Below are 13817 nucleotides of genomic sequence, written 5' to 3'. Positions count from 1 at the left end.
AGGACTAGTAAGCTGTTACTTTTGGATTTAGATACACTTTAAGGAGGAGCTCCAGCCCCCCCCCCCCCATGTACCTACTGTAGCTGCTGACTTTTACTATTAGGGCACTTACCTGTCCATTGATTCCACAGTGTCCTCGCCCGTGCCTAATCTTAAATCAAATCTCACATGCTGCCACCGCCATCTTGGGTAAGGGAAACTGGCAGTGAAGCCTTTCTCAATGGTCCGGCTGCGTTGAGGGCTGAATGAGGGGAGAGGGGAGGCAGACAAACAAAGCTTGCCCTTTTGTGTGGAGACCGCTTTAATCTAGTATCAAATTCCCTTTATATATTAATATTTCTGTAAAACAAAAACTTGAATTGTTCCTTGGAGGTGCAGAAATGCAGGCTTGGCAATGCGAATATATGATCATAAAGGTGCATGGTGAACTTTTGGGAATTCTTTCATATAGAGTCCCGTGAATGTGTATCTCTTTTTTTTTTTTTTTTACAAATTCAGTGGCTGTTATTTCCATAGCAACACTGAGGATCTTAGAATTTAGGGCCAGATCCACAAAGAACCGGCGTAACCTAAAAATTCCCATTTAAGTTACACTGCCTTAAAATTTCTACCTAAGTGCCCGATCCACAAAGCACTTACCTAGAAATTTTCGGCTGTGTAACTTAAATTCTGCCGGCGCAAGGCGTTCCTCTTCAAATGGGGGCGATTCCCATTTAAATTAGGCGCGCTCCCGCGCCGGCCGTACTGCGCATGCTCGTGACGTCATTTTCCCGATGTGCATAGCGCTAAATTACGTTACGCCGAGTTTTGTGGATCGCGACGGGTCAATAAATTTGCGGCGAAAAAAAAAAAAGATACGGCGAAAAAAAAAAATTTAAAACAAAAAAAAAAACGCGTCGCTGGACAGAAAGGTCTGTTTTTACAAGGTGTAAACAGTTTACACTTTGTAAAAGCAGCCCTAATTTTACTATTGCAAACTAAAACTTACAGAGAAAAAACAAAGCTGAAAAGCTTCGTGGATCTTCGTAAGTGCTAATTTGCATACCCGAGGCAGCATTTCGACGCGAAATGCCCCCAGCGGCGGATGCGGTACTGCATCCTAAGATCCGGCAGTGTAAGTCTCTTACACATGCCGGATCTTCTGTCTATCTCTTGGAAACTGATTCTGTGGATCAGTTCCATAGATAGAAACAGGGATACGACGGCGTATCAGTAGATACGCCGTTGTATCTCTTTTGAGGATATGGCCCTTAGTGTACCAATCCTTGAAAGGAAGTGTAAATAATGCTAGAGAAAAAAGTCCAAATATGGAAAACTTAAGGTTCAGCATTTTACCTTTACAAACTGTAACTTGCAGAAATCTTCTACGAGACCAACTTCTGAGCAATAGAATTTTGCAATACAAATAAGGAAGTTTTCTTCTATTTTTAAGCTGTGGCTTTCCAGCAGACATAGATTACTTCAAATCAAATGCGTGGGTTGTTAATAATAGCTTGGAGAAGGGTCGAGTGACTTTGGTGAATTGCAAAATGAGTCACTATATTGCAACACCCACCCTCCACTATAAAAGATGGTGCCTCAAAGGGTACAAAACAGTGCAGGCTGTGTGCTTTGACTGCCACAATGGTCCAAGTTCGAAGTCTCGTTCTTCTGTCACTGTACTATGGAGCATTTGCAATGCCACGTCCACAAAACGACGCAGACGTCACTCCAGGGGATCAGAAATTTGCTTTGGTAGGTTTGGAGCATTCTGAAGTTTCCTATTTTCTAGAGGCATTTTCATTTATCCCACATTTTATTCTGCTACTTTTTTGGTTTGATGTATAGATCTCTACAGATACATATGTACATGATATTTACCTTCTAGAATTGAGAATTGTTACAAAGGAAAAGAGATAATGTTGTCTTTGGCAACTGCGCATAATAATTTTGTAATATATACTATAAAGAAATTATGGAATTTGGTTGCTATAGGGCCCAGGGATATGCAATTAGCGGACCTCCAGCTGTTGCAAAACTACAAGTCCCATCATGCTTCTGACTCTGGTGTCATGCTTGTGGCTGTCAGAGTCTTGCTATGCCTCATGGGAATTGTAGTTCTGCAACAGCTGGAGGTCCGCTAATTGCATATCCCCGCATAGGCAAACAAGTGTGTTTCAATGATTCCAACTCTGTTTTCTTATTATGGTATCAGATTTTAGAAAAACAAGCCCTGCACCCATGGAGTATTGTTAATTTTTTCTGAAAAGTGTTGGTACCATAGAAGAAGCTTTAAATTTTTTTTTTTTATGTATTTTAATAGCTTTAGCAATAGTTAAACCTCTAATGCAGTCTTTCTTATGCCTTGTACACACGACCGGTTTTCACGACGAGAAAGCTGCCATTTTTTATATTGGTCGGTTGTGTGTATGCTCCCTAGCAGTTTTCTCGACGAAAAAACTGCCACAAAAAATTGAAACCAGCTCTCTTTTTTCTCGTCGAGAAAAACAGTCGTGTGTATGCTTTTCCGAGGGGGAAAAAAAACATGCATGCTCAGAATCAAGTATGCAGCACAAAAGCAGCCCAAAGGGTGGCACCATTTGAAAGGAACTACCTCTTTATAGTCTCGTTGTATGTGTTGTACGTTACCGCAATTTGGTCGGACGTTTTTTTGCATGAACATGTGTATGCAAGTCAGGCTGGAGAGGAATCACGTCGGGGAAAACGTTTTTTTTTCCTGCCAAGAAAAATGGCCGTGTGTACGAGGCATTAGCCTTTTTACCCCAGAGGAACCCTTGAAATATTTTTTAGGTCCCAGGTAACCCATACTAAAGCCAATTCATTGATGGTCAGTGAGAAAAATGCCACTTACATTGGTGGTCAGTATGTAGAATAACCACTTAAGCCCCGGACCATTTGGCTGGCCAAAGACCAGGCTACTTTTTGTCATTCGGCACGGCGTCGCTTTAACTGACAATTGCGCAGTCGTGCGACGTGGTTCCCAAACAAAATTTATGTTTTTTCCCACAAATAGAGCTTTCTTTTGGTGGTATTTGATCATCTCTGCGTTTTATTTTTTTGGCGCTATAAACAAAAATAAAGTGACAATTTTGAAAAAAAATCTATATTTTTTACTTTTTGCTATAATAAATATCCCCAAAAGATATATATATATATATATATATATATATATATATATATATATATATATATATATATATATATAATATTTTTCCTCGGTTTAGGCCAAAAATTATTCTTCTAGATATTTTTGGTAAAAAAAAATCGCAATAAGCGTTTATTGATTGGTTTGCGCAAAAGTTACAGCGTCTACAAAATAGGGAATCGTTTTATGGCATTTTTATTAATAATGTTTTTTACTTATAATGGCAGTGATCAGCGATTTGTATCGTGACTGCGACAATAACGGCGGAAACATCGGACACTTTTGACACATTTTTGGGACCATTGTAATTTTTACAGCGATCAGTGCTATAAAAATGCACTGATTACTGTAAAAATTACACGGGCAGTGAAGGGGTTAATCTGTAGTGGGCACTGAAGAGGTTAAGTGTTTCCTAGGGAGTGATTCTAACTGTTAGGGGGCGTGGCTACGAGTGACACATCACTGATTGCTGTTCCTGATGAGAGGGAACAAACGATCAGTGACATGTCACTAGGAAGAACGGGGAGATGTTGCGTTTACCCTGACATCTCCCCGTTCTTCAGCTCTGTGACCCAAATGCAGGACAACGGTGAACATCGAGTCCACGGGTCCCATGGTCACGGAGCGACAGGGTCGAGAGAGGCGGCGCACACGCGACCAAATGGCGGCAAAGTAAAGGCGACGTATATATACGCCCATTTGCACAGCCGTGCCATTCTGTCTAAGTAAAAATGTGTGCGGTGGTCCGCAAGCAGTTAAACCCCTTACATTGGTAGTCAGTGGTTGAATGTTACATTGGTGATCAGAATGCAATCCTACAGACAACTAAAAATACCATTGGTTGGCTCTGGAAAGTGGTGTTGACCATGGAACTATGCAAGCACCATCAAATGGGTAGTCAATCTGCTACAGTAAGGCCCCGTACACACGACCGGTTTTCTCGGCAGAATTCAACAAGAAACTCAATGGGAGACGTATTCTGTCGAGAAAACCGGTCGTGTGTACACTTTTCGCAGAGAAACCCGTCGGGAAACTCGTCGAGCCAAAAAGAGAGCATGTTTTCTATTTCCTCGTTGGGCAATGGGAACATTTGGCTCGACAAGTTTTTTGACAGCCAGCAAGGAACTCGACGAGCAAAACAATGTGTTTTGCCCATCAAGTTTCTCGGCCGTGTGTACGCTGCCTTAAAGAACCCCTAGCCACCTCAAGAGGAACCCTAGTTGGGAATGACTCCTCTAATGGGTTTTTATTGTTGTCTGTGTATCATCTGAGGAGATTTACCCATCTATTTTCTCTGATAACCATTGTTACAAGGACAAAAAAGTAAGAAATGTATACAGTTTATGGTTGTCGCCTAAACAGAAGGTGAGGTGAAATCTTCCAATGGGAACATCTGCTCAGATGAGAATTGTCTAAAAGATATCAGAGAGACTTAACACAAACTCGTAAGACTTTATTAATTTTTAAAAGTTAAAGGTAATACAGGATGTCTGATATTATAAATATTTGTCAAGGAACCCTGCCCTCTCTTGTCCTAGTTTCACGTTATTATTACTAGGAACCTGGCTTTCCTGACTTCCGGACTAAGATCCACCCACCCCCACCTAATTGTACAATACAAGCACTTGCTGGACAGGAGGAAAGGGTAGCAGGTGGATCTTCGCACCAACCGTTAGGAAGTTAAACACTTCCTAACTAGAAATATCAAAGTGAAAGCTGTTTTCAGAGAGGAGAAGCCTCTGCATAATAAATATAAATAGAACACCTTGTTAAAAAGGGGGCTTCCGTGGTGCAACCCTTTAGAGGCCTAGCTGGTATAAAGCTACCGTATATACTCGAGTATAAGTCAACCTGAATATAAGCCGATGCACCAAATTTTACCACAAAAAAACTGGGAAAACGTATTTACTCAAGTATAAGCCTAGGCTGTCCATCTGCATGCCTCACTGTGCCTCACTGTGTCCATGTGCATGCCTCACTGTGTCCATGCCTCACTGTGCACATGCCTCATTGTGTTCATGCCTCACTGTGCCCATGCCTCACTGTGCCTCACAGTGTCCATGCCTCACTGTGTCCATGCCTCACTGTGCACATGCCTCATTGTGTCCATGCCTCATTGTGTCCATTCCTCACTGTGCCCATGCCTCACTGTGCCTCACGGTGTCCATGCCTCACTGTGCCCATGCCTCACTGTGTCCATGACTAGACTTACATTTATCATGGGAGTATATAGAACCGGGTCCCCAAAGTTACCGGAGAAATTACCGTTTAACCACTTAACCCCCGGACCATATTGCTGCCCAAAGACCAGAGCACTTCTTGCGATTCGGGACTGCGTCGCTTTAACTGACAATTGCACGGTCGTGCGACATGGCTCCCAAACAAAATTGGCGTCCTTTTTTTCCCACAAATAGAGCTTTCTTTTGGTGGTATTACCTCTGCGGTTTTTATTTTTTGCGTTATAAACAAAAATAGAGCGACTTTTTGCTATAATAAATATCCCCCAAAAATATATTAAAAAAATTTTTTTTCCTCAGTTTAGGGCGATACGTATTCTTCTACATATTTTTCGTAAAAAAAAAATCGCAATAAGCGTTTATTGATTGGTTTGCGCAAAAGTTATAGCGTTTACAAAATAGGGGGTATTTTTATGTCATTTTTATTAATATATTTTTTTTACTAGTAATGGCGGCACAGCTCCCGGTCCCCGCTCTGTAACGAGCAATCGCGGGTGCCCGGCGGCGATCGCGCCCGCCGGGCACCTGCACGGGAGTCACGGACAAGCGGGGGACCCCTCCGGCGGTGCGCACGCGCCCCTAGTGGCCGCAAAGAGATCCGACGTAGAGCTACGGGCTCTCGCCCAGGAGAGCCGACCTGCCACCGTAGAATGACGGCGGCTGGTCGGCGAGTAGTTAACATTGAACGGGTGCCCGAATTTGAAAAATTGGTGCTCCCCGGCTGTAGGTCCACCGGACAACAAACTTTGCACACTTGTAGAGAAGTACCGGCTGGTACTGGGTCCCAAAAGTCCGGAAGATCAGGCGCAAAAAGGTGACTCGAGTATAAGCCGAGGGGGGCATTTTCAGCACAAAAAAATGTGCTGAAAAACTCGGCTTATATTTAAGCATATATGGTATATAAGTACTAAATAAAAATGTAAAGAAATGCAGTAAAGAATATATTTCCCTATACCACCACCTGCTTCACTTATGTTTGCTATATCCTCTGGGAGTGGCAGATTTCTTGTTCCAAAGATCTCTGTGGTAGGATGAGGTGGTGTTTTCAGGAAGCTTTGTACAGCACCCTTCAGAACCCTTCCACCATCCATGATCTGCCTTCATTGCAGATGAGAAGCACATATACACATTAATGCTGGGTCTAATATAAAGAATGTAATAAAAATCGAAGAGTTTGTTAAATCCATTACAATGATTATGAGGAACCAGGGAAGGCAAAATATCAGCAAATTAAACTTCAGATTTTACAAAGATTCATGTTTTCTTTTTTTTCACAAGGACTACCTAAACAAATTTTATGAACTGACCAGAAAATCAACAAAGACATTTGAAGATAGGATCAAAGAAATGCAAAAGTTTTTTGGAATCAGGATCACAGGGAGGTTGGATACGAACACAATGGATATGATGAAAACCCCCAGATGTGGCATGCCTGATGTAGCAGATTTCAGAGCCTTCCCTGGAAGACCAATATGGCCACAAACTTCCCTGACCTACAGGTATGTTTAACAGTCTTAAGCCTCATACACATGATCGGACTTCCAACTGACTTTTCTGTGGATTTTGCGCCGAATGGGCGTTGGTCGTGAACTTGGTATGCATACACACGGCAGGACTTTTTCAGCCAACAAACACAAACGTAGTGACGTAATAGACGTACTACGTGGTTTTTCTACTCTTTACCTCCACCCTTTGGGAAACTTCTACTATTGTTGTCTGATCTTTAGCATTGGTTCTGAGCATGCGTGTTTGTACTTTGGACTTACGTCCGATGGACTTGTGTACACGCGATCGGATTAGCCGACGTAGGACATTTATTGCCAAAAAGTTTGTTCTCACAGCGAACATTTGTCAGATGAAAAAGCAAAAAAGTTTGTCAGATGGAGCGTACGCACGGGCGGATTGTCCATAAAAACAGATTCGTCGGACAATTGTTGTCAAAAAGTCTGATCGTGTGTACGGGCCTTAACTGCTGAAATGGGGTTTATGTTTTTCCTGGGTAGGATGTGTTTTGTTTTGTAACAGACAGACAGACAGAAGTGAAGAGAAGATTCTGTTCTTTATTGTGCTTTGTGCGTATTGAAACATTTTTTACTTCAGATTTATACTTAACTGGGTCAAAGGGATTTTACGGGAGGCTCACCTTAAAGGGCACCCTGTTAACCCTACATCCAAAAATAAAGTAATTTTTGATTGTTTAACATGGTGACCAGAGCGATCAACCCAGTTATGATCTGGCCTGGTGTGGTTGCTTTAAACATCCAGTAGCTGAGTATTCACAAACCTTCCATTAAAAGCACATAAACAAAAAAATAGTAAGAGAAAGTAGAAATAAAGTCAGTTCTAAGAGCACTGTGATTTAATGTGATGATACATAGGTAAAAAAAAAAAAAAAAAAACAGTAGCATACCATTTTGAAGCTACTGCCTTGGCATTTTATCACATGATGTCTATTTAAAAGATAAGTATGGTTTTCTTTTTTTTTGCATAATCATACTTACCTAGGTGGATGCAGCATCAGACTGAAGCTGCAGCTGTCCCCCGCCGTCTCTGCACTGAGAAACGGTGTGGTTGGTAAAAACAGTGAAAACAATAGACAGAACTAAATCAAAGGTGAGCCCATACAGGTTTTTTGAGCTAATAAGGGTAAAAGCAGGCACCTTGGGGTGCTCTTAGCTAGAACTTTAAAGCGTGTAAGCACACCCAAAGTGCATAAATACAAGCATTAGAGCATTATTTACAGTAAGTATTGTTCATACAGTGGGAGGGAATACAATATCTTGTCGGTGGCACAACTGACCAACCCCCTGTACATGGAATAATGAGTTGCACAGCTCACTTACTTTCTTTCCTCTGGTTACTTTAAACAGAATACAGAATTATACTCCTGACTTACCCAGGCGTGTGGTTGATGAGTCAATACAGAAGGCTTTCAATGTCTGGAGCCAAGTGACTCCTCTGAGGTTCAGGAAGGTCACAAGTGGATCAGCAGATATACTTATTCAATTTTCAAGACGATGTAAGTTAATGTTTAAAATCCCTTATTTTTTATATGCATTTTTACACTGACATTCTAGACTTATTTACTAAAGGCTAAATGAATCTTCACTCAATATTTGGAGTGAATATTAACTTAAATTATTCAATTATCTGAAAAGCCAATTCCTGTTCACTGTGAATACTTAATGCCATTGAGTGAGCAATTGTTGAGATTACCAGGTATTGGCAACAATTACTTTGTGGGGGCAGCGTCAGGATCCGATAAGCAATAACGGTATGACTATTTCCTCTTTAAAGGGTCAGCCTAATTAAAATGGATATTTCAGTTTCAGAATTATTCAGGCAAAATACACCACCTACTTCTTTTTATAACTCTTAATAATTCTAGAGGGAATTCCCAGACAATCTCTTACCACATCCGTTAAATATTTCAGTATTATTAAATTATGGCAAGTGCAGAAGGAGAAGTAAAAATCTATGGTGATACTGACTTATGACTTGCAGTTGTAATTATAGTATTAATATGATAATATTAACGGTTTTACAGCACATGGTGATCAAGCTCCTTTTGATGGTCCTAATGGGGTACTGGCCCATGCCTATGCTCCATCAGAAGGAATAGGTGGTGATGCCCATTTTGATGAAGATGAAAGATGGACAAATACCAGAGCAGGTATTTTCTTTTGTGTTGATGCATCCTTTGTTTTGGTTTGATTTGAAAAATATTTCTAATTATTACTTCTAGAAGAGTCTGGAAATTATTGATTACAGCAACCGCTCACTAAAGGGCAATTTTTTACCCAGGTCAAACCATTTTTTTTTACTGAGGGTAGTACAATGAGACAGAACTTTGCATTATTATTTTAGTGAGTGAGTGAGTTAATAACTTATATAGAGCTAAAAATGTGAACTGAATTGCCTCAAGGCGTTTGGCATCCATTTTCCTTCTATTTAGCCTTCAGAAAAGATGGGTCTTGAGTTTTTTCCTGAAGGCCCGTTGATTCTCTTCCGTTCGGATATTAGTTGGTAATGCGTTCCACAGTCGAGGTCCTTGGACTCCAAATCTTCGTTCTCCTTTGCTCCCCAAGCGGGTCTTGATGATTTGTAGTAGATTTTGGTTGGTTGATCGGAGAACGCGATTGGGTTTGTGGTATTTTATTTTCTCGCATAAATATTGGGGGACGGTTCCTTGTACACATTTGTGTGTCAGGTAGAGGGCCTTGAATGTGACTCGGTCCTTGACGGCCAGCCAATGGAGGGACCTCAGGGAGGGGGTAATTGATTCCCAGGGTTTTTTCCCCGTTACCAGTCGTGCCACCGTGTTCTGGACGACTTGTAGACGGGCAATCTGGTATTTCGGGAGACCGAGGTAAAGGGAGTTAGCATAGTCGAGCCTGGCGTTGATTAGTGTTCCCACCACTACTGCAGTGTCTTTTTCCGGGATGAAGGGAACGAGTCTTTGTAGTTGACGCAGGAGATGGTGAGATCCGCTAACTACTGACCCAATTTGTGCATCCATTGTCATGTCGGAGTCAAAAATGACTCAGAGACTTTTGACTTTGGTGGTAGGGGTGATGGTCTGTTATACTGCACTTCTAACCTTCCACTGCCATGCATACACCAATTCTCCGACCAGATTGGCCAAAATTCAGTTGCTCTTCTAGTTTTGATTCAGGGCTTGCATGCAAAAATTTTATTTTCCCCTATTTCCACTTTTTTTTCATAAAATTTCCAGGAAGCATTGATAAAAATTGGTTTAAAGTCTACGTACATTTTTCTAATATATACTCAACACAGCCTTAATCCTAAGTATTTTCATCTATTCTATTAATGAGATGTGGCCCTTTGGCTAATTAGCCAATGTAATATTTGTAAACAGATTATCAAAATAATGCGCAGTAAATTTCATAATGTGGTTGATTTACTAAAGCCAAACAGGCTATTTACTTAGCAAAGTGGATTTTTCTTTGCAAGAGAATTTTCCCTTAGCTTAGTGAATATCATGAAGGTCTGCTGACTTCCATCACCAATTATGTGCAAAGACAAATACAGTTGATTTAAAACGTTTCCCTTCATGTGATTGGGTAGTCTGTCTATAGTGAATTTTCCCCACATTCACTAAACAAAGTCAAAGTGTCCTTAAAAAATGAAAATTCACCTTGCAAAGTAAACATGCTCTAATGCAGTGTTTCTCAACCTTTTTCCAGTCGGGGTACCCTTAAAAAGTATTTTCAGTCTTGAGGCACCCCAGTCCAAGGCGTGGTTCACATTACAGTGTGTCGTAAATCAACCACATTATGAAATTTACTGCGCATTATTTTGATAATCGGTTTACAAATATTACATTGGCTAATGTAATACGGTGTGTCGCAGAACACGAGCAAAATCATGCTCATTCCTGACACACAGACAAATGCTCTGCTCTTTAGGGGTACCATTAATTGTTAATGGTACCCCCACACATTGGAAAACATGGGGTGCTTTTGCTGCAGTGCAATTAAAAAGAAAAAGAAGGGTGGGGACTTGTTTCCCTGCATTTTTGTGGGTACGGAAGCCCATTGAAATGAATGGGCTGCCCTACATGTCACATGTCATAGTCATCATGTGAACATAAAACCACATGACCGGGCCGTTTTTACCACCCCCAACTTCTCCACCTTTAGCTGCAGAGGCAGTAGCTGGGGGTGTTCACTGGAGGTATACAGAGGATGAATGGGGCTGCACTGCAACTGCCCCGCAACTGTGTGCATTGCACGGTTGTGGTGTAGTGATGCTGCATTTACGGGCTTAAAACAGGTGGTAAAGAGGAAAAATAATGCCTCTTTACCGCCTGTCAAATGAAAAGCGATCTGTGCATGGATTGCGTTTCAGAGGAGCAGAAGTCCTTGCTGCTATCAAACAAGCCCTACAAAAGCTATTCTGATGGTACAGGAATGGGGGGGGTGAGGATTAAAAGTAACATACACACATACATACAGACACACGCATACACACACATACATACATACATACATACACATACACACACACACACATACAGACAGACAGTCACATGTGCACGCACACACACAGACATGTATAAAGTCATTTTAAAATAGGGTGACCAAACATCCCCGGTTTACGGGGACAGTCCCTGGATTGAGGATACTGTCCCTGGACCAAGTCTGTCCCCGGTTTTGTCCCCGGATTGGATTTGAACAAGGCCTGGGGCAATTTTAAAGACAGTCAGCGCAGAATAAAAAATAAATAAATCTGAATTGTACATTTTCCATTATCTGTGCCCCTTTCTGATGATCATGTGCTGGTCGGAGCGGAGGGAATATTTCTTTAGTTTCGGGTGCATGCCCATTCAGCTCCGCTCGCATGTTCTTCTGCCTTGGCTCAAGTCCCGGCCAGCCGGCTGCTTATCTCCTTGCCTTCCATGGCGGAGTGATCTTCCTCCGCTCCCCACCCAGTAGTAGCCGGAGCCTGGAGAGTAAGACTTGACAGGCTGTGAGGTGGGCAGCGTGGCGATGACGGGCAGAGAGTCACCAATTGCCGCCATTACCTGTAAAAAAAAAATATGTCCCCGGATTTCATTTAAAAAATCTGGTCACCTTATTTTAAAATGAATCTAGCTTCTAGCTCAGTACCTTTCCAAATTCCTCATTCAGCTGGGTACTGCACTCTAGGGGGAAGCAGAGAGCACAGCACACTCCTCTGCACTTTACTTTCACTTTTGAAGCCGACAGAGCTTCTCACAGTTCGGCAGGAGAGCAGGCTCATCTGACAGCCTTCTCTCCACTGACCCCACGGCACGCCTGAGAACTTCTGACGGCACACTGGTTGAGAAAGGCTGCTCTAATCTTTTACTTAATCAACTCCACTGTGTGTGGTAAAGCTTTGTGAATTAAAGCTTCTAATAATCCTGAACAAATGAACACTAAGGAATTGATTTACTAAAGGCAAATAGGCTTTTCAGTCTGCAAGGGATTTCACCCCAGAGCTGTAGTTCTGCTGATTTCATCATCCAATCACGTGCAAGCAAAAATAAATTTTTTTTTTCCTTACATGTGATTGGGTATTGTTTGCAAAATGAAATATCTACACATTCACTAAGCTCTGGGGAAAATTCTCTTGCAAAGTGAAAATGTACTTGCAAAGTGGACAGCCTGTTTGCCTGCATATTTCCACAGAAAAAGTAATGCATTTTTTTTTATTTTCAGTACTTGAGGTTTTCTAAAAAAAAAAAAACTCTCTCTATAGCTTTCAAAATACGCAAAGTATATTTAACAAAGAAAATTACCTTTCCTTGTAGATTTCAATTTATTTCTGGTCGCTGCACACGAATTTGGTCATTCTTTGGGTCTTGATCACTCTAACGATCCCAGAGCTTTGATGTTTCCAACCTATCGCTATGTGAACACAGACAACTTCCGCTTGTCTCAAGATGACATCAATGGAATACAGTCCTTGTATGGCAGAAGGCCCAAATAAGATCTGGAGCGAAGATTCCATCCAGGGGAACTGAGGCATAAACTATATGGCCAAAAGCATATGGACACCCCTTCAAATTGACAGTTTATGAGTTTGGTGTGTATGGGCCTCATGATTGAGGCCTCATGATTGATACGTTTGTGTGTATGGGCCTCATGATTGATACATTTGTGTGCATGGGCCTCATGATTGATATGTTTGGTGTGTATGGGCCTCATGATTGGGGCCTCATGATTAATGTTTGTGTGTATGGGCCTCATGATTGATACGTTTGTGTGTATGGGCCTCATTATTGATACGTTTGTGTGCATGAGCCTCATGATTGATACGTTTGTGTGTATGGGCCTCATTATTGATACGTTTGTGTGCATGAGCCTCATGATTGATACATTTGGTGTGTATGGGCCTCATGATTGATACGTTTGGTGTGTATGGGCCTCATGATTGGGGCCTCACGATTGATACGTTTGTGTGCATGGGCCTCATGATTGATACGTTTGGTGTGTATGGGCCTCATGATTGATACGTTTGGTGTGTATGGGCCTCATGATTGATACGTTTGGTGTGTATGGGCCTCATGATTGATACGTTTGGTGTGTATGGGCCTCATGATTGGGGCCTCACGATTGATACGTTTGTGTGCATGGGCCTCATGATTGATACGTTTGGTGTGTATGGGCCTCATGATTGATACGTTTGGTGTGTATGGGCCTCATGATTGATACGTTTGGTGTGTATGAGCCTCAACGTTATTATTGTTTATGCGATTTTATGTATGCACAATTTGTCATTGAGTATGCTGTATATGATCTCACAAGATACAGTAAAATGTTCTTTGCAATAACTGCTTTTTGGTATACATCTCTCATTTCAAGTCCAAAACTCCCTTTTTTGTCGGATATTATGTAATAAACTCATACAAGTTATACTGTGATTTATAGCCTATGTGCTTACTCTAC

At 41.6% G+C, this 13817-nt stretch overlaps 1 protein-coding gene across 1 annotated transcript; it reads left to right on the top strand.

The window, feature by feature from the left end:
- The first annotated feature begins 1577 nt into the window (after positions 1 to 1577).
- On the top strand, positions 1578 to 13782 carry LOC120929028 (macrophage metalloelastase-like). The gene is made up of 5 exons (XM_040340213.1): positions 1578 to 1734; positions 6661 to 6881; positions 8253 to 8401; positions 8930 to 9055; positions 12680 to 13782. The coding sequence occupies exons 1-5, from the start codon at positions 1624 to 1626 to the stop codon at positions 12856 to 12858; spliced, it is 786 nt and encodes a 261-aa protein (XP_040196147.1). The 5' UTR covers positions 1578 to 1623; the 3' UTR covers positions 12859 to 13782.
- The last annotated feature ends 35 nt before the right edge of the window (positions 13783 to 13817 follow it).

Source organism: Rana temporaria, chromosome 2 (genome assembly GCF_905171775.1).
Source record: "Rana temporaria chromosome 2, aRanTem1.1, whole genome shotgun sequence".
Taxonomy (NCBI): domain Eukaryota; kingdom Metazoa; phylum Chordata; class Amphibia; order Anura; family Ranidae; genus Rana; species Rana temporaria.
This window is presented reverse-complemented; position numbering and strand designations above follow the sequence as displayed.